At 43.3% G+C, this 21,483-nt stretch overlaps 1 protein-coding gene across 1 annotated transcript in view; it reads left to right on the top strand.

Annotated features, from left to right (window-relative positions):
• Positions 1-14,745: 14,745 nt before the first annotated feature.
• Positions 14,746-21,483, top strand: part of Trub1 (TruB pseudouridine synthase family member 1) — a 60,902-nt gene continuing 54,164 nt past the window's right edge. The window contains exons 1-2 of the mRNA XM_028880974.2: positions 14,746-15,027; positions 21,292-21,390. Coding sequence (XP_028736807.1) covers positions 14,772-15,027; positions 21,292-21,390 — 355 coding nt within the window. The 5' untranslated portion in view covers positions 14,746-14,771. The remainder of the gene's footprint in view (positions 15,028-21,291; positions 21,391-21,483) is intronic.

Here is a 21,483-nt window from a genome sequence, read left to right as displayed (position 1 = left end):
CAACACCTTTTGCTAGAGTTGATAGAGTTGATTTTCTCCTGGCTGGTGACAAGCAGGAATCCATTGTGGCAAAAGCTGACAGAACGCGGTCTTACAATCAGCCCTGTCTCCAGAGACCAGCTGTGAGCACACAAGATGGCTCTTTTATGTGCGACTTAACGTGATGACTCAGAGGGCGGGGAGAGCATGCTCCAGGGGTGTCTTCCTTCAAAGTCTGAATGGGAGGAAGACGAATGGCTGGTGAAGTCACACTGCAGATGATAATTCTCCCTGGGCAGGTTATGAAAGTCCACTGACAAAGTCTGCAAGGTGTGGGAGACAAGGAGCCAGAAGGCAATGTGCTTGTTTCAGAGCCATTTATCAGGGGAAAGTATCTCTTGATGGAATGACACTGTGTATGGCATGTTGAAGTGTGCATGAAATGTGCCTTTCTGGTAATCAGTGAACGGTTTATGCATGTGAAAAATGTAAATATTAAGCACATGTTTAATAAAACAAACTGGCTATAAACTTAAGTGGATCAAGGTGAGAGTTCATGTCTGAGCTTGTCTTTCTGTTGATGAATTACACAGATGGGCAATTTTATAAATATCATGGCTGTGCCATCTTTCTAATAAAGTATGTAATACACATATTATAATACAGATAGTAAGTCCTCAGTACACACAGATTCATATGATAAACATGCAACTATTTTTTCTCCTCTTTCCTGCCTTAATTTCCTGTTCTTCATTTAGCGCGCACGTGCGCATGCACACACACACACACACACACACACACACACACACAGATACAGAGACACAGAGAGAGAGAGAGAGAGAGAGAGAGAGAGAGAGAGAGAGAGAGAGAACAATCCCTCTAGATTAGTTATTTATTATCAGAGATAAATTTGTTGAGTGGGATGTAACCTGTAGCATAATAGGCTAAAATAGATCAGTTCAGCCATTGGCTGAGGAATCAGCCAATCCACAGCCCAGATCCGAAGTTTAAGTCTCCATGTTACAGATTAAGAAACAGACAAAAGCTGCAGCACAAGGTTGGCGTGCCTTTCTAAAGGAATGAGGAGAGGGCTGGATCTTTTCTCTTTGGAAACTCTGATGCAGAAGCAATTTGACTTCCAGAAAGAAAACATGACCAAGTGTTCATGGCTGATTAGTGCATGTTCAAAGTAGGAAGGGAGGTAACATTTATAGTGGACTTAGGTTGTGGGTATAGATCGGGTCTTATTTTTATGAATCCTATTGTACAGCCATAAAGTAAATGTACACTGAACTACACACAATTCAGTGTTAAATTGTAAAACCTAATTCAGTATTCATATGCAAGCATTGTTTTTTTTAAAAAATGAAACATGCCTATACTTAATAGCTAACTACAAGGATCTAGAAACTTAGCTATGCCTTGGCTCCAAATACAAGGGCACATTTTCATTTTCCAAATAATCTAAAATACTCAGATGGAATAGATACCCAATCACAGACCAGAAGAAACATCCTAGCTCTCCCCACCCTTCCACTAAATCAACCTTACATTTAAAAATATGTAGAATATTAAAAAGGCAGATTATGCTTTTTCTAAATTCAATTAAGTAGTAATAGGGAAGGTCGAAGCCTTCAGGAGTTGAGATAATGAATGATAGAAGACAAAGTCTCTCTCTCTCAGCCTCTGGGCAGTTCATGCTAAATAAGAAGCTTTCATTCCACTTGGTAATGGGAAACATCCATCACTTGCCTCTCTGAGGCCAGCCCTAACGCTTCCTCAAGTGGAGAACATTATTAAACGCTTAAAGAAAACTGAAGTCACAGAAAGACAGTTCCCTGGCTCATGATAACGTAGATTAATCAATGGAGACGATTTGTACATTATCTTTAGAATGTGAATATAGAGTGGTTTTAAACATTCCAAATCCTCAGAGCCTACTTAAAAATAATACTCATGGCACTTCCTCCAAGTTCTGTATTAAAAAGTGCCCCCATAGGCATACAGGATTGGCCCATATGTGAGTTATGTTATGTGCCCATCAAAAAGCAGGTGCATAGTAGATGTGTCCAGATGAGAAGACCAAACAATATTCAAACAATCAAAAGGAAGAGATGCTACATTTCACCGGTTCGGTGAGTCTAGTCTGTGGTATTTGTAATCTAATGCATGTATGTGGTTTATATTAGAAAGTGTGGAGGGGCTGGAAAGATGGCTCAGTGGTTAAGAACACTTGCTGCTCTTCCCGAGGACCCAAGCTGTTCCCAGCACCCACGCTGGGTGGCTCATAACCACCTGGAACTTCAGCTCCCTCTTCTGGCTTCGGGAGGCACTCTCACACAGTGGCACACACACAGAGATACGCAAACTTATAAATAAAAATAAAATTTCAAAAAATAAGCATGTGTACTATGAATACAAATATGAATACAAATAAATGAAAACTCAATGTTTATAGTTGCTGTTAGATCTCTCAGGATGTCCAAATATCCAGAACTGAGGTAAAACTGGGCTGTAGAAGGTGTCTGGTGTTTAGGTGAAAGCCAGCATTCAGGAACTTGTGAAACTGGTTCCCATCTGCCAAGAGGAGTCATTTCTCTTACCGCTGAAGGAAGGACACATGTGGGTCCTATCAGCCATCAAAGCCCATGCTGTCCTCCAGGCCCCTCAGTATCCCAAGCCCCATCACACATCTCAAAGCCTCCACTCTGGCTTCCTGGCTTTCCCCACTCTGCAGGCAGGCTTCCCTCCTCCAGGTACTCATTTGTCTGTTCTCTTTATAAAGACACGGCTTTCACCCCACCCTGGATATTGTCACTATCCACTGCTTTCTCCCTCCCTCCCACTTCCTCTCTCATATTCCCTTACTTCCTCTCACTGTGGCTACATGGCTATGCATTCTCTATTCTCTGTCTCCAGCTGTCTCTCTGTCTCCACTATTCTTTCCCTCTTCCCTAGCCCTGGCCACGTCTAGTCCTGCAGGCTATGTTTGGTCTTTCTTTCTCCACTGTGGACTCTTCCAGATGCCTCTGGCTGTTCCCCGAGAACACTGTTTTATCTACAATGAAAACCTAACCGCGTCATGGCGTGGGTGTGTTGGCAGTCTCCTTGCGGCACGGTTGTTTATATTTGTTTAGTAGGAGACGTTTCCATTGCCTCTCATATCCTTTGATACTGAAGTGTACTTTGCTGGGAACTTTTCGTGCCCTCTGAATGAATGATTTGGGAGCCTGAGAGCAATTATAGACATTTCTTCAAGGGCCCCCAAAGCTAAAATTTTAAATAGTCTTATTTTATACTTTATAAGACAGCTTTATAGTCCTGGACGTTTCTAAATCGTTTCCCCTCTTCTCTGCTTCTTTACCTTTTAGAGTTTTCATATCCATTTTGAATGAGGAAAGGTTAATTAGTTAGTTTTGGTTTGGATAGAAAGTTTCCTCCCCAAAGGCTCAGGTTTTGGACACCTGGTCTGCAGCTGGCAACACTATTTCGATGTGTTCTGGAAACTTGGGGAGGTAAGACCTAACTAGAGAAAGTAGGTCATCGGTCATCGAGGGAGCCTTGTCCCGCCCTCTCTCCTTCTGGTCTGCCTGCCGACACCCCAAACTCTCACCACCACGTTCGGACCATTGAACAGAGTCAGGAGACTAAGAACAGAGTTATCTGAAACTGTGAGCCCAAATAAACCCCTCCTTCCTAAAGATGTCTGTGTCTCATGTTTTCTTCACAGCCATAAGATAATAACCAGCACAGGGTGGGGAGATGGCTCACTTGCTGCACACACGAGGCCCTGAGTTCAGATCCCCAGAACCTGTGTAAAGCTGGACACAGCAGCCCAAACTTGCGATCCCAGTCAGTGCTCTATGGTGAGATGGGCATCAGAGAAAGGTGCTGTGGGACGGTCTATATGTCAAATTGCTCTGATTGGTCAATAAATAAAACACTGGTTGGCTAGTGGCCAGGCAGGAAGTAGGTGGGACAAGGAGAGAGGAGAATGCTGGGAAGCAGAAGGCTGAGGCGGAGAGACACTGCCAGCCGCAGCCATGACCAGCAGCATGTGAAGATGCCGGTAAGCCACCAGCCACGTGGCAAGGTATAGATTTATGGAAATGGATTAATTTAAGCTATAAGAACAGTTAGCAAGAAGCCTGCCACGGCCATACAGTTTGTAAGCAATATAAGTCTCTGTGTTTACTTGGTTGGGTCTGAGCGGCTGTGGGACTGGCAGGTGACAAAGATTTGTCCTGACTGTGGGCAAGGCAGGAAAACTCTAGCTACAGAAAGGAAATCCCAGAGGCTCACAGTCCGCTAGTCTGCAGCAATTGACCTCTGTCTCAAATGAGGTGGAAGAAGTTGTCCTCTGACATCCACACATCCCTGTGGCACACAAGAGCATGCATGTGTGTACACACATACAAAAGCTAACAAATCAGAGGGCATGTCGTTTCTTTTTGCACAAATATGAAAACATGCTTTCTGACAGGTGGGGTGTGTGGGGCAGTTCCACTGCTAAATGGATTAGCTTTTAGCACCAATGAGTCAGCTGAGGCAGCAACGTGAGTTCACTTCGTGGACGTGGACCAGCAAGGCTGCAAGCTGGTACTGATATAACTTAATGGAACAAATTGTCAAGAAAATGTAGGTCAGGCCTGGTGAGACCTGGCAAGCGGCAGGATGTTTCTGGGCTTACGAGGATGCCCCTTGCAATCTGGACCCTCACCTCTTGGGTTCTTTGGCTAAAATGCAAAAACCTCAGCAAAGAGACAAACCAAAGTAGTCACAGGTGGAAGCTCATCAACTCTTTTGATTTGCTTCACTTGGTTCACATGGCCTTGTCAGGCTGAGGAGGAGGGCAGGGAAGCCTTGTGACAGGAAAAGAATATAAAAGATTTCCTTGGGTGAGCCATATATTCAGGGTCTGGTAACACCTCCCAGATGGACATAATTCTGTTATTGCTTCCAAGATTACAGCCAGACATAGTGGTTCCCAACTATAACCACAGCATTCAGGGGCTGAGGCAGAAGGATTGATCTGAGTTCAAGGCCAGCTAGGTATATGTAGCTCAATTCTGTTTTAAAAGCCAAGGAAGAAAGGGAGAGAGGGAGGGAGGGGGAGGGAGGGAAGGGAAGAAGGGAGGGAGGGGAGAGGGAAGCAGAGGGAAGAAGAGACAGAGGAAGGGAGGAAGGGAGCAGGGAGAAGGGAAAGAAGGCAGGAAATAGGGGTGGGAAAGAAGGTATGGGAAGAAAAACGGAGAGAGAAAGAGAAAACAAATGGCACTAGCTAATCTGGTGGCCCTTTTGTATTTGTATAAATCACTCACTCTAGACTGAAATTCCATGGGTGTAGTTGATTCTGATCTGTGCTTTCTATGGCCTGCCCATGGAAATTACTTTTTAACTTTCATATTCCAGGGCCCTGTGACCATTTCTGTTCTCCATCTAAACTGAGCCTGTCTGTCCCGTCTGTATGGGTATTGGAACATTAGGGACTTTGGACACAGCAAATCTCGGTTCCATCAACTGTTATTTTTCAGTTGTTGTGCCTTCTGTGGGAGCCCACAGAGGCTTCCTAGTGAGAAATTACTAGGGTCAGAGAACCTGAGCTTGTGTGACCCAGCAGGGCTGCACAAGGAGATGATTTGGTCACGGGCATGTTTGCCAGGTGTTTGGAAGGGTCTACACTTGGCTATACCGTGTGCTTTGATATTGCAAGGGGGAGGTCTTTTGCCTCTCCCATTGGCATGTTATAAAAAGCCCTTTTCAATAAAGGATGAGGCTATTGGGTATTGACCCAGGCCCTCCCAAAGCTATCCTGTGTTTCTGCCTTTCTTCTCGTCATCTAGGTCTCTCTTTCTATCTAGTATTTTTTATCCCTCTCTCCTCCTCATAAGAACCTTTCAAAAAGGTAGGAGCTGGACTCCTACAGCCTTCGTAACTGCTTATTGCTTTTTGAGATCAGTTTGCTCATTTTCACACAGCAACATTATTTCTCAGGTTGTTAGATGAGTTCCACGTGGGTTTACCAAGTTTTTGTGCTAATCACTGCATATGCAACACATCATTAGTGCACAGAATTCATCTTTCTGTTCCTCATGAGTATTTTTTTTTCCGCTTTCCTCACCTTCCTGTCAAGGTCAAACGATGTACACATATTCTTTACATTCTTGTTCAAGTCAGCAATACTCAAAATTCGGATCATGACAGGCTCCCTGATGCTGCCTGTTACCCAACACTAGAAATCTCTTTTAGATGAGATTAATCTGTTAAGTATGCTATTTTCCCCTCAAACTATTCCATCTACCTCTTCTTATCATGCCCCTCACCCACCATCATGTGCTTGAGAATATCACAGCAAACCCCCAAATAGCTTTCTTAAGCATAAATAAATCATAGCTACTTGTTTCCTTCATGCCCCAGCCTCTCAAGGAGGAAGTGTGCTAGTGTGCCCTGACTTATTCAAAAGGAGATCTGCACGTAGCCTCTTATTTACATCTGGCAGTGGAAACTCACTGTGTGTTTGCTGAACTCCAAAGCACAGATAGGTTCTGTCCACTCACTGTGAACCACCCTGCTTTACTAGCAGAGTCTGCATATTAATGTTTATTGAATTATTAACCCCATTCTGGATTATTCTAATCACTACTCCTTTTTTCATATACAAATATCCTACTAGGAACTTCTAGGATCTTGATACTGTTTATTAATATTTGCTGAATCTACCTCCATTCCTTTGAACATGAAAATATATCCAAATTATGTTATTTTAGGGTTTTTGTCTTTGTTTTTGTTTTTTTTGAGACAGAGTCTCACATGGTAGTCCAGGCTGGCTTCAAATTTGTGATCCTCCTGCCTCTACCTCTGGAGAGCTGGGATTGTAGGGATGGACCTCCCAAATCTTACAATAATCTTCAGTGAGGCTCCAGGTCTAGCGTCAGCCTTTCTCCTGTGTGCTAAAGGGTTAACCCAGAAAGCTTGGTTACTCAAATCCTGAACATTCCAAGAAAAGACTTGGGAGAACCAACCTCTGAGCATTGGAATATCCTATCTGACAGGAATATAATGGGATGTCTCAGACCTCAGGCCACTATCGAATCATTTTGACCTCTAGCATCCAGAGGCTGAGTATGTTAGGTCAGTCATGCAGAAGCCTTATCTACATGACTGATTGCCATAAAAACCCCTGACATGATGGCTCAGATGAGCTCTTGTGATAATGCTTCCATTAATGGGTTTGGAGAGTTAAACCCTGTGATTGAACCTCCACTGAAAGAAGAAACTGGAAGATTGAGACAGTTTCGACTGCTTTGCCTCTTGCTCATTTTGACCTGTACCCTTTAAAACACCAAACTTTGACTGTAGTAGAGAGGTTTTCTGAACCCCAAGTCTTTCTCATGAATCTTGCCTGAATTTCTTTTGGGGAATCCCAAAGTACTACTGGCTCTATTCTTATCATATGCCCTTGGTCAAATTAACCTCATTTAGGTTCACATTCCTTATAAAATGGGAGTAAAATCATCAGCAGCAGCATCACAATAACCATAGCCAGCAGCAGCAGCAGCAGCAGCATCACCATCACCCCATCATCATCACCATGACCATAACCATCATCATCATCATCACCATCATCATCATCTTCACCATCATCACCACTGTTTTGTGGCTATCTTCAAATTGCAATATTCCCTAATAGAGGGCAGAGGATAGTTCATAAGACTCAGGAAGTAAATAAACTTTACAAGACCCAGGAAGCTTCTCAAACTTAGAACCACAAGGCTCCTCCCCAAGGCTGTCTATGCAGTGGGGAGAGGAGACTCTCTGTGAAGCACAGATGCCTGCAAGTTGCAGGGAGCTCCAAGATTGTGTGATGTATTGTGTCCCCCAACATACTGTGTCCCCCAGTAAAACTTGGAGATGAGAGGAAAAAGCCAGCCACTATATAGAAGTCAGACAATGGTAGCACACGCCTTTAATCCTATCATTTGGGAGGCAGGGATCTGTCTGGATCTCTGTGAGTTCAAGGCCACACTGGGAACAGAGCCAGGCATGGTGGTACATGCCTTTAATCCCAGCACTAACCATAGAGGTCTGGAGGTCTGTACAGACAGACAGAAAGTGACAGAGCTGGGCAGGAAGAGGAAGTGATGTAGCTGGGCTGAGAGAGCAAATGAGGGAGCAGAACAGAAAGGCATATAGGCATGGGTATACAGGAAGCTCCCTTTGGAGACTGAGGTGTTGGTGAGTTGGTGTTAGCTTGTGGCTTTTCCTATTTCCCTGATCTCTCAGGGTTTCACCCCTATATCTGGCTCTGTGGTTTTTTTTTTTTTTAAAATAAGACCATTTAGCAATTTGTCTACACAGATGTGGCTTTCACGAGTCTTCCCTCATGCTAGGGAGGCCTTTCTAGCAAGGCAGCTGCTTTTGGGTCACCCAGGCTCCTCTAAGTGACACTCACAAACTCTCTGGTTCTCTAAACTCAGCTTAGGTGGAACTGGTTTTGGGGTCTGGTATTGGTGCCCTGTCTAAGGAGAACTGGAAGTGGTTCATGTCTCCCCAGGAAAAGTCACACAGCATCTGCATGGGCAGTGAAGTCGTGCTATCAAGTTATTTTACTGAGAATCGCCACAAAAATGCCCGGGAAAACCTAACGTCAGCACATAGCATCCATCCAAGCTTGTTTCCTTTATCTGTGTCTCTCACGAGTTCCCAGGGGCCTCCATCCCCAGGACAGAATTCTCAAGACCAGAGTACTAACCTCAGTTAGAACAGGAAGCATTGCCCTTCAGTCTTTTTACCCTCTAGGACATTTTCTCTCTCTTGCCCTTCCCATTTCCACCCCCAAGGCATTCTTTGATGGAGAAGACTCGCCATCCATCATCTGTATCTTTTGGCCCTACACAGTACAGCTATCTCTTTCTTGATCTTTTAAAAAGTTCCTTTTGTTTTCTTTGAACATCTCTGGGATTTCTCCCCATTCCCAGATCACTGGATGTCAGCTTTTTTGGCCTGACTTCTACATGTCTTTAATGCTCCTAATATTAGCATTTTGTCACAGGTCCTTTCTTTGCAAAATAAAAATATTCTGTAGATGAAATTCTAAACAGTCTTATTAAATAAGAAACACAGAGCCAAATGCAGAGTTAAAAACCCAAAAGATCAGAGCACTAGCGAGGACCTTTAGCTTACCAGTCGCTGCCGTCCCTCCCCTGAGAGAGAGACCTTCTCCTGTGTGACCTGTCTTTTTATTGTCTTTCTGTTCTACCTACTCATTGGCTCGAAACCCAACCACATGATTTCCTCATCACTGCCTGACTATACAGACCTCCAGGTCTCTATGGTTTGTACTGAGATTAAGGGTTCAGGTTGAAGCTTGGCTGTGTCCTTGAACACATGGAGACTCTGCCTACCATGTGATAGGATTAAGGGCGTGGGCTACCACCGCCGACTTCTGCTAAATGGCTTGCTATTTGCTCTGATCCCAGGCAACTTTATTTATTAACATACAAATAAAATCACATTTCAACACAAATAAAATATCACCATAATATTCTTTGCTTAATTTAAAGTTTTATTTATTGCAGTTATTTTTCCTGATTACAAAAGGAATGTACAGTCAAACGCAAGCCTCACACATATTTTCACCGAAAGGGCACCTAAACCTTCTTTGATCCCCTCAGCCCACAGCAGAGAACCCCTTGTGTAGCCACGCAGATTTCCTTAATTATCTTGTCATTTTCTTCCCTATTAGGATACTTTTCAATGGCATAGACAGAGAGAAAATTTTAAAGAGTTTTCCAGCCCTTTTAAATTCCGAGATGGAAATCATAAACAGCTGTCTTTCTCTTCTCTGCACTTTATAAACACGGTGCCTTTCCTGTGTCTGCGATACAGACCTGAGCATCCTCAGCTTCATCTTCCTGGCTGTCAGGAACACCTTCCCGTGTTTCAGTTTGGAGACTCAAATTGTAAGGCCCCAAAGCAGCCCCGGCCCTGCTGCTGTGCCTCCTCAGAAGAGCGTGTACTAGATCCTCTGGGAAGAAAAGCTTCCTCAGGCCCGTGTGTTGGGGTCAGAGCGAGCCCCAGGAACCACGCAGGGCCCAGCGCTGTATTTGGATCTGGTTGATTTTTTTTTTTTTTTTTTTTTTAGTCTTACTCATAAACTCCCTTTGGTTTGTTGAGGGCAGCAAGGCATTTTATCTAGAATGAGAGACTTCAGTTTGCATCAATATATTTTAAGGCAGGGTGTGTCAGTTATTTTCCTTTTGCTGTGACAGAACACTTGACCAAGGCAACTTATAGAAGAAAGAATTTATTTGGGCTCATGATTCCAAAGGGATAGAGTCTCTCGGGACCGGGAAGCAAGGTAGCAAGCTGGATCAGGATGCCAGGGCTCACATCTCCAACCACAGCAGGAAGCAGAGAAGAAAGGGGAATCACACACGGCTTTTAATCTCAAAGCCTGTCGCCTGTGACATACTTCCTCCAGCAAGGCCACACTTCCTAAACTTACCCACGCAGCCACCAACTGGGGACCGAGTAGTCAGACATCTGAGCCTGTAGGTGGCATTCTCATCCATTCCACTACACAATGTCTCACTGCATATCCCTGACTGGCCTGGAACTCCCTTAGTAGACCAGGCTGGCCTGTAACCCACAGAGATCTCTGCCTGCCTTTGCCTCCCGAGGGCCACCACCTCCAGGTAGAGTCTATTTATTTTATTATGCTTTCATTACACCCCGAAGGCAGTCCCCCCTCCCTCCACTCCAGACCACAGAAAATATTAAATAAAATGACCTGTGTGTTGAAGGCTTGCCTAATGTGTTAGATATCGGTTACTTCAGAAAATTAGAGGTTGGTGCTTCCAATGCCAGGAATACTGTGTTTGCATTGTATTGTTCTGACATGTATTTGTTGCATGAAGGGGAAAGATGCAAATCCCCTGATTGGGATCACCTAAGAGGCTTCATGAGGACAGTACATTGTCCTGGGAGATTACTATGGAAAGAACAGTTGTGAGGAAATGTGGGAAAACAATTAAGAGAAATTTAGCTATCCCATAATAGCCTCGCTTCCATTTAATGTCTCAGGGGAAGAAGAAAGGTCACTTCCCCTCTATTTTGCCTTATTCTGGGATCAAAATAGTGTTTGTGAATTTTGTGGTGGATTGAAACACTTTTAGAGAGAAGAGCTGATGCCCTGTCCACAAATAGTTTACTTTTGTTAATGTAAAACATAGTGTTTTGTTTTTGTTGTTGTTTTGGTTTGTGTGTATGTTTGTTTGTGTTTTTGAGATAGGGTCTCACTATGTAACCCTGGGTGGCTCAGAACTCACAAAATTTACCTGTCTCTGCCTCCTAAACACTGGGATTAAAGACATGCGCCATCATGGCCCACTCAGCTGTAATTTTTAATATCTAATCAAAGGAATGGAAACTCCAAAAGAATATTTAAAAAAAAATCTTAGAATTGTCAAGAGTGGCAGTTATCAAAGTAAGTTCATATGGTTTTGTTGTGGGATATTTGTACACTATGTGAGGGTGTATTGTTGTAATAAAAAGCTGAATGGCCAATAGCTAGGCAGGAGGTATAGGTGGGATTTCCAGGAAGAGAAAGGAAGAAGAGGAGGAAACTAGGCACACAAAAGAAGAAAGGAGACATGGAAAGGAAATATAAAGTGCAAGATGGAAGAGAGGTAATGCCACACGATAGAATGTAGATGAATAAAAATGGGTTAATTTAAGTTATAAGAGCTAGTTAGTAACAAGCCTAAGCTATAGGTCAAGCTTTCATACTTAATAAGAAGTCTCTGTGTCATTATTTGGGAGCTGGCTGGCTGGCAGAAAAAGACTCATTACACATGGTGACCAGCATGGGGTCATGTATATCCACAGAAGGCCTGAGAAAGCTTTAAAAAAAAGTTCAGAACACAGAATCAAATACAGCTTCTTGACTGGCTTCTGGGTGACCAAGGTCTCTCAGGTGACCAAGGTTGGCTCATCATATAGAGACACAGCTACCAGCTGCTGCCTGCATGCTGGAGCCAGATGACAGAGCCATGCACCAGCACCATGTGCTAAGCTGAGTCATGGGGCTTCTGAATTAGCAGTTTAAGATTTGTCTCACATGGTCAGAGAATGTTCCAGGCGCTTAGAAAAGTCAGGTCCAGACACAGAATACCTCTAAAAAGGTAAAGTATGTTAAAAAATGTGCTTAGGTGCCGAAGAAAGAGAAGAAAATGAGTATAGACAGTCATAAAAAATAAATAGTTTAAAAACAATAAAGACTTTAAAGAGAGAGTAAAGTAATATTTTAAAAAAGTAAGCCACATAAGGATGGGAAATACACAGGGTGTGTGGATCCTGTTTGGTGCTTTGTTGACTTTGAATTTTTTAAATGCTGATAATCGAATGGCAGCAGCTGAGAGACATTGGACAATGAAAGGGACTGATGAATTAAACCAGCTTAGATACTTTAGAAATGTCTTGGCTTCAGAATGGAAGTCAAAAATGTGTTGCTTTGGGGGAGAGGTTGTGTTTTTGTTTCCACAGACAATGAAAGGCTATGGATTCCTCCAAAATTAAGATTAGATTTGACTGAGGGAGACCTCCTGAAAATCTGGACTACAAACATTAAAAAAAAGTAACAAAAGAAAAAACTATAAGACAGGTGATGTATAAGCTGATCTTTTGACATGGGAACAGCTCTGAGACTGGATGAGACATGATAAATCTTGTTGGCTACAGAGTCCTCATGACTTATTACATGCCATCCTTTCATATGGCATGGATAGAGGTTTATATTAGAGTTTGTTATACAGTCCAAACAAACTTATAAGGTTAACAGATGCCTTTTACCTGCTCAAACATATAACATAAATCATCTTTAACTGACTTGTGCACACTACACAATTCCACACTTATGTTAATGTAGATATATGATACCTTTTGTGTGTTTTCAGAAAAAAAGGACCAGATACCAATAAAGGCAAGTAGTCCAGGTGATCCAGCCTCTCAGATTGCCTCTGTTGAAGTTTTCTAAAAATTCTTCTTCCAAAATTATCTTCAAAGCTGCCAGCTGAGATGGTCCAGCCTCACAGACTACTTTTGCCACAATTTCCCCTCAGTTCTGCACTTTCCCATTACACAGAGACTGAACAACAAATGATAACAACTCGTTCTCTCAGGACTTGGCCATTATCTCAATTTTCTCAGGGTCCCCTAAAGATGCCATCTCTCCCAGACAACAGGAAGCAGTCTAGAGAACTTGATGTCCACATTCCCAAGAAGTAGGGTCAGTTGTTTTTGATCATTCACTGGGTTATGGATGTTTGTCATTGTTTAGGGAGGCTGAATGCAAGTTGTTATTGGTTGTGGTCAGAAAAAAGCTGAACAAAGGAGATTAGGTTCAGAGATCTCTTTCTGAAGGAAAAAATGGGTATGGTATAAAAATAATGGGCTAAAAGGGTGGATTGTTGAGTTTACTTTTGAACAACTACCAGCCTCAAATATTTTACATTGGTATAAATTTTTATATATTGATACAAATTTAAGGTTATTTTTGTTATACTGTATATATGTTTCTATTTTTGTTTAAGGTATTGTACCTCTGTAGCTCATTTAAAATTGTAATGTAAAGTTCTAGACCTTGAAAACTATTAGAATAACAAAGAAAGACAGGTTAGTAGTTAGTCTTCTATAACTATCAAACCTATAGTCAGGTTAGGTATGTTTCAAGGTTAAACAGAGATATATTTTAAATAGATATATGGTCTTCAAACACTTCAAAGACCTACAGAATATTTAAAATGTTTTAATAGCATACAGCTTTTCATGACAGTGAGACATGCCTGTTCTTGGCAACACCAATTTACTTCCAAAAAGGATGATAGTCATTGAAGAACCTCTACATGGAGTTTGCTTTCTATGTGGCAAGAGGGAATAGAGGTAACACCACGTAATAGAACACAGATTAATATAAATGGGTTAATTTAAGTTATAAGAGCTAGTTAGGAACAAGCCTGAGCTATAGTCCGAGCTTCATAGTTAATAAGTCTCCATGTCAGAGATCTGGCTGGTGGAACAGAAAAGACTTGTTACATGATTTACCACCGGCTTAGTCTATAAGGGGGCATTGAGTGACTAGAATTCATTTATTCATTCCAAGATATTTATACAGCCACTAACGTGTGAGGCATCTGTGATACAGGATGAGGTCTATAGGTACCTTGCTCTGCTGAGTGTATATTATATTCAGATGATTTTTCATTCTAAATGGCAAACCCAAGAGTATGCTACATCAGATAAAACAGTGAGCCAAGCAGAAGGTGAGTCTTCAGAAGCACCAGAAAAAGTCTTTCAAATTCCATACATCACACACACACACACACACACACACACACACACACACACACACACACACACACACACACACAAGAATGTGAAGGTAGGGTTTTTGGGGGGGCCGGGGGAGGGGTTCTTTTAATTGTAGAAGGGTGCCCATGAACAGGAAGTGAGTCCTTCACACCTAAAATTCACAAATTTGGTGTTTGTGTTGGGTACTTTACAACGACAACTCCAATGTACTGCCTCAGGGAACTAAGAGCACTTTAGAAACAGAAGATAAAGTGGAGATTCCATCAGAACTCTGAGCCGCCACAGCAAGCCCATGGCCAGGACCGCGAGGCTATGGACTACAATTCCCAGAAGGCCGCGCGGCACAGCTCGAGAAAGGATGCAGCTCAGGCTCGTGTGTCATCTGTGTGCGCCTCCTGGTAGTGGGTACAGGCTGTGAAAGCATGGCAGCTGCTGAGACAGAGGTGGTGTCATCTCTGATTGCAGCCCCAGCCTCAGACGCTGCAGGAACAGCCGCGAACCCTGCAGCCGTAGCTGCAGCTGCAGTGGTAGTGTCCGGGACCAAATCGCAAGCTCAGGTCTCCAAAGCCGCCCTGGCTGCTAAGCTGATGTCGCTCAACGGCGTGTTCGCCGTGCACAAGCCCAAAGGGCCCACTTCAGCCGAGTTGCTGAATCGGCTGAAGGAGAAGCTGCTGGCAGGTACTGCAGCCCGGGTAGGGACCAGGCTGCGGCGTTCTCCGCCGCAGGGCAAGGACCCTGGGATTTTTAAATTTTACTTTAGTATTTATTTATTTACTTACTGACTTAATTTACGCGCTCACGGCTCAAGAGAGAAAAAGAGCGACCGTTGAATTAACTTTAGACAGAAACCCCGGGCATCTTGGGTTGGAGTTATCAAGCGCAGACTCTTCCAACAGTGGCCATATGAGCGCCTCACGGGAAGTATGTGTGTGTAGATTGGGGGCCAACTTGCATACACAAGTTTCCACCCTGATGCTTGCAGCCCAATTTTCTGTGTTTGATCCCTCCCAGGGTTTTTGTTTGGCTCTTGTGAATGAGTCTTACCAAAGGAAACTCGGGTTTGTACTCCCAAGTTGCAAACTTAAAAACATCAAAAATATATTTGAAAAGCCCATAGACCGGGTCAGCTAGGACTTAGATAGGACATCATTTTCACCTGTTAGTGGTCATGAGAATTTGTCTTTTAATCAAATACAGGTTCCTAATCCCCACATTTGCAGAGGTGGTGATTCTGAAGATCTGGGATATTTTTGGGAAATTGCACTCTTAAATAATTGCTCCAGATTCTAGTGGAAGTACTTTATGGAGCATATTTTGAGGAACATTAAAATAGAAGTTTGTAACACGAATCTTAAAAGGTCGTATTAATAAAAAACTTGGGAGCCAGGTATTGGGGTGAATTCTGAAAGGTCAGAGAAACAGAACAAGCCACATCCAACCTCACCTTGCCAACTTTTCAGCTGATCCTGTTTCCTCAGACTGAAAGCCTCTGAGTCCTCATCCGAATGGATCTTAGCTGTACTGCTGCTAAAAAGCATAAAAGTTTAAAAGCCTCTAGTTCCTGGTCCTCATGCCTTATATACCTTTCTGCTTCCTGCCATCCTGCCATTAAAAGCATGAGTAAGACATGAGATCTCAAGTCCTGGGATTAAAGGTGTGTGCCACCATGCCTGGCTCTGTGGCCTTGAACTCACAGGGATCTGGATTTCTGCCTCCAGAATGCTAGGATTAAAGGCATATGCTACCAACTGTCTAACCTCTATGTTTAATATAGTGGCTTTTCTGTTCTCTGACCCCTACATAAGTTTATTGGGGTGCACAATATATCAACCACAGAAGTTGGCCATTTTTCTAAGCATTCTTCCTGTTGATTCATGTGCACTGGGAAAATATTAGAAAAGCATAGTTCATCAGCCCAGTAGATAATTTAAAATCATGGCATTAACATCAAACAAACAAAAAACTTTAGTTTTGTTTTGCATGTGCATATGTGTGTAGTGTGCATGGATTCCCCCCTGTCTCTCTGTCTCTGTCTCTCTCTGTGTGTCTCTTTCTGTCTCTCTGTCTCTCTCTGTGTGTGTGTGTGTGTAGGTCAAAGGTGATGATGGCCATCTTCAGAGAAGGCTTTCTATCTTACATGTTGAGGCAGAGTACCTCTCTTGAACTCAGCTTGCTCCAGGGAACAACCAGCCTGGCTCTCTCACACTGGATATCAGGCAGGCTCCAATGCCACATGGTATTCATGTGGGTGCTGGAGGTCCAAACTCTGGTCCTTGTGATTGCATCTTGAGCACTTTACCCTATGGACAATCCCCAGTTCTGGAGCCTTGGTTTTACCTGATTCTCACGTTAAGCTGCGTCTTTGCCGTCCTGTAGAGACACAAAGATGAACAGTGGCTTTATGTTACTGGGCTTACAGTCTTGTGATTTCTCCAGGCTTTAGTCATAAAAAAAGATGTAAGTTGTTGTGGGCTCCCAGCTCCGCACTCCCAACTCCAGGTAAGCTTTATTTGTTAGAGCACAAACAAAATATCACCACAAGCCTCGCCTGTCTTGGTACTAGTATAGAAACTTTTTATATTGTTCAGAGTCTCCTGGAAGACTTCATCTATTTTGTTTGTTTTGAGATAGGCCTGCCTTGAACTCATTATGTAGTCAAGGGTAGCCTGGAACTCACAGTGATCCTCCTGACTCAGCTCTTCAATGTGAGACTTACAGGTGTGCACCTCCATAACCAATTTTAAATTGTTTTTTAGACATGGACCCAAACTATTCTGATAGGAATTTGATAATTATAACAGGTAAAATGCAGATTTAAATGTCTGTTGACAAATAGGTACATTCTTCCAGATGCTAAATGCTGGTGTTGCACCTGCTCATTTGTTAACTGTGACGGTTGACTTTGATTGGCAGCTCAAAATAGCCTAGAATTCCCTGGGAAGAGAATTTCAGTAAGGGAGAGGGGTTATCTCTATTGGGTTGGCCTGTGGGCATGCTGAAGAGGGATTTTATTATGTCACTGATGATGCTAGGACATTGAGTTTTCTTTATATGCTATATTCTGTCAGAGGATATTAGTGATGGTATTTCATTTGTGCAACCCAATAAAGCTTATCTGAGGATCAAAGGAAAAAGACAGCCACTATAGTAAACATAGAAGTCAGGCAATGGTAGCACATTCCTTTAATCTTATCATTCGGGAGGCAGGGATCTGTCTGGATCTTTGTGAGTTCAAGGTCACACTGGGAACAGAGCCAGGCATGGTGGCACATGCCTTAAATTCCAACACTAGTTAACCATAAAGGTTTGGAGGTCTGTACAGACAGACATGAAGTGACAGAGCTGGGCAGAAAGAGGAAGTGATGTAGCTGAACAGAGAAAGCAAATGAGATAGTGTGGTGGTATTGTGTTCCCCAAAATATTATGCACCCTAATAAACTTATCTGGGGTCAAAGAACAGAACAGCCACTAGATATAGAGGCCAGAAAATGGTGGCACTCACACCTTTAATCCTAGCATTCCAGAGGCATAGATCTCTGTGAGTTCAAGGCCACATTAGAAACAGCCAGGCATGGTGATACACGCCTTTAATTCCAAGAAGTGAGCCTTAAATCCCAGGGAGTGATGGCAGATAGCAGAAAGGTATATAAGGCATGAAAACCAGGAACTAGAAGTATTTGGCTGGTTAAGCTTTCAGGCTTTGGAACAGCAGTTCAGCTGAGATTCATTCTGGATGAGGACTCAGAGGCTTCCAGTCTGAGGAAACAGGATCAGCTGAGGAATTGGCAAGGTGAGATGGCTGTGGCTCACTCTGCTTCTCTGATCTTCCAGCATTCACCCCAATACCTGGCTCCAGGTTTGATTTTATTAATAAGACCTTCTAAGATTCCTGCGACAAGATAGCAGAACAGAAAGGCATATAGGTGTGGGTATAGAGGAAGTAGGTCTCTCTTTTGGAAGCTGAGCGTCACTAAGGTGAGCGTGGCTTGTGGCTTTTCCTATTCTTCCGATCTCAGGTGTTAACCCTGATATCTGGCTCTGGGTTTTTTATTAATAAGACTGTTTAGCAGTTCATCTACAGATACTGAACTAAGGAATTGCATCAAAGGGAAGTGCTATGGTGTTTTTAGGAGTTTTGTTTTTTTCTTCAGAGATGTATTGCTTTCATCTGGCCTGGTTTGTCAGTAAACTGGCTTTTTTGACCAGAGATTTGCATTCTTAGGGAAGCTTTTCATAGCATCGGAACTCTAAAGTTTCTTAGTTACACTTCATTAGGACTGGTCGTCTCGAGGCTGTCACTAGGCTGGTTTCTGGACAGCATCATGGAGATCCTGGCCTCCTTCCTCCCTCCTTGTCTACAGTGCTTGTCATTGGGCTATTCTGTTTATCCGTATTAGCTAAACTGTGCCTCCCAAATGCCATCCTAACTCCCGTCAGAATCGCCTTGCAAGCTACTTAATGATGGCACATTGTGACCTGTCCAGGTCTGACAAACACTGGTTCACTCTTGGTCAGCAGCCATAGACTCTTAGTAGACATTCTCTGCCTGTCCTTGCATTGATTTCCGCCACTGTAGGGTCCCTTCTCTTCTATGACTTTGAACCTTCCGAGGCCTGAAGCATACTAAGTTTTCATAGTTAGAAAGGAACTTACGTGGTCATCCAGAAACACTCATTGAATATTTGGTTCAGAAGAGTGAACAAAATTTCACAAGTGTGGCAGAGACATTATGTGTGTAAGTTAGAGATAAATTTGGCCTCAGACAAGATGCTTGGATTTATGAGATGTTCATACTGTGAGGACACTTAAGTTGGAAATAACAAGAATTCCCTAATGTGTTTTTGTAACACTGACAGAGATCCACGATGCACTGGAAGGTGAAGCATTTGAAGTCCAGGCCTAATCTTTGAGCAGTAGTTTTCAACCCTCCTAATGCTTCAACCTTTTAATACAGATCCTCATGTTGTGGTGACCCCCAACATGAGGGGGTCATAAAATTATTTTTGTTGCTACTTCATAGCTGTAGTTTTTCTACTGTTGTGAATCATAATGTAAATATCTGATATGCAGGGTCTCTGATATGTGACCCCTGTGAATAGGTTGTTCAATTTCCAAAAGGGTCTCGACCCACAGGGTGAGAACCACTTCCTCAGAGGCTCCTGTTGCTTCAGTCATGTTCCTCCACGTGTGGTGACATTATAGCCTGAGGGACACTGGGACTGTATGCCTGATCTGGAGATTCTGAACCAGTGGGATGGGAGTCATGCTGTGAGGCTGGCTGGCCCAGCACAGCCCCCTGGATGTTCCATCTGTCTTCTCCACTCCCACTGCTGCTGGCTTTCTCCTTGTCTCTGCCCTGCCCTCTTCTCATTTCCTGTCATGTTTCCTGTCCCCTGGTGTCAGTGGCTATAAAGTAAGTTAGATGGGCTGAGGGACAGGGTACAGGTATGACGGTTGTCATAATGACGGGCATGTGACATGAGCTGGGTTAGGATCCTTATTTTTTCTTTTTATTAAACACATGGGTCTGCATCAGGTCCTCTGTATATTATGGCTGCTAGCTTGGTGTTATTGTGGGAGTCCTAACAGTGGGAGCAGTGTATCTCTGACTCTTTTGCCTGCTCCTGGGATTCTTCCTATTGGGTTGCCTTGTCCTGACTCTATATGAGGTCTTTTACCTTGTCTTATTGTATCTCAGAGGCCTGCTCTTTTCTGAAGAGAAATGGAGGGAAAGTGGATCTGGGGGAGAGGGGAGATGGGAGGAGTGGAAGGAGGGAAACAGTGGTTGGGATGTATTTTGTGAGAGAAGAACCCGTTTTCAATAAAACAGTGCGTCAGAAATCCAGCAGCAACTTAGCTGCTCTGTACTTGTCCTTACGCTTTCTCTGAGATTAGTTTCTTTAGTGAACTGAAAGTTTTGATCATGAGGGCAACAAATAAAACTAGCTCAAGAACTCAGTGTAGAATCAGCCCTGTGTGAGATGTGCTTTCAATGTTAGCAAGCATCAGGGAAGGACAGGAAACTGAAAACATTTAGAGATGTTAGCTGAGGACTTCTAAAACTAGCGGCAAGTGCCCAAACCAGCTTATTGTCAATTTCTAACTACAGGGGCATTACTAAAATTCACTGAGTTAGCCTAAATATTGACATGCTTAAGACTGTTTTTCCTGGGGCTGGAAAAATGGTTCATCAGATAAGAACTTTGGCTGCTCTTCCGGAGAACTCAGGTTCCATTCCCAGCATCCACTGGGGTCTAATCTCTAGCTGTAACTCTAGTTCTTGGGGCTCTGATGCCCTCTGCTGGCCTCCTTGGGCACTGTATGTATGTGGTACCCAGCTATACATGCAACCAAAGCATCCATAAACAGAAAACAAATAAATAAATAGGTAAATAAATAAGAATTTTTTTCATAGAAAATTAGTTCTAGTTTCTAGTTGACCAATTTTGAAGTACTGTTCTTTTGTTTAGGAAGTATTTACATTTGTGTGTGTGGATGTGGATGCATGTGTGGAGGACATGACCCGCCTGTCTCCCCTTGCTCAGCTCTGTGATTATAAATTCATGTCACCACGCCCAGTTTTTTCTTCCGTGTGTGACCTGCGGATTGAAGGAAGGCTTCATGCGTGAGTGGTAAACCTCTACCAGCTGAGCTATTCCCAGGCCCGGCTATACATTTTCTGTTGTTTTGATTTTTGAGACAGGGTCTCATGCATCCTTGGCTAGCCTGGAACTCACTATGTAGACCACCCTGGCCTCAAACTCATTGTTAAAGGCATGCACCACCCATTCAGCTTGCTACACATTTTAAAATCTGGTTTGCTAGTTGGGTGGGCCTGGCCTCACATTTGCACTGTGTCTTAGTTTGACGAGGTCGATTTCTCATCCACATCCCCCCTGACTTACCTGGTAATTACTCTTTTCACCCCAATTACTCTCGTAGAAGCTGGAATGCCAACTCCAGAATGGAACAAGAGGCAAAAGCAGACACTGAAAATTGGACATGGAGGGACACTGGACAGTGCTGCTCAAGGTGTTCTGGGTAAGAGACGTGGAGGAAGTTTACTGGCACTCTCCTTTAATACCAGGAATGCGCGGTGAAGGCGGATTAAATCATTTGACGCCCGGCTCCTCA

The sequence above is a fragment of the Peromyscus leucopus genome, chromosome 1 (genome assembly GCF_004664715.2).
Source record: "Peromyscus leucopus breed LL Stock chromosome 1, UCI_PerLeu_2.1, whole genome shotgun sequence".
In the NCBI taxonomy this organism is placed as follows: domain Eukaryota; kingdom Metazoa; phylum Chordata; class Mammalia; order Rodentia; family Cricetidae; genus Peromyscus; species Peromyscus leucopus.
Note: the sequence above shows the minus strand (reverse complement) of the source record. Positions and strands in the feature narration are given on the sequence as shown.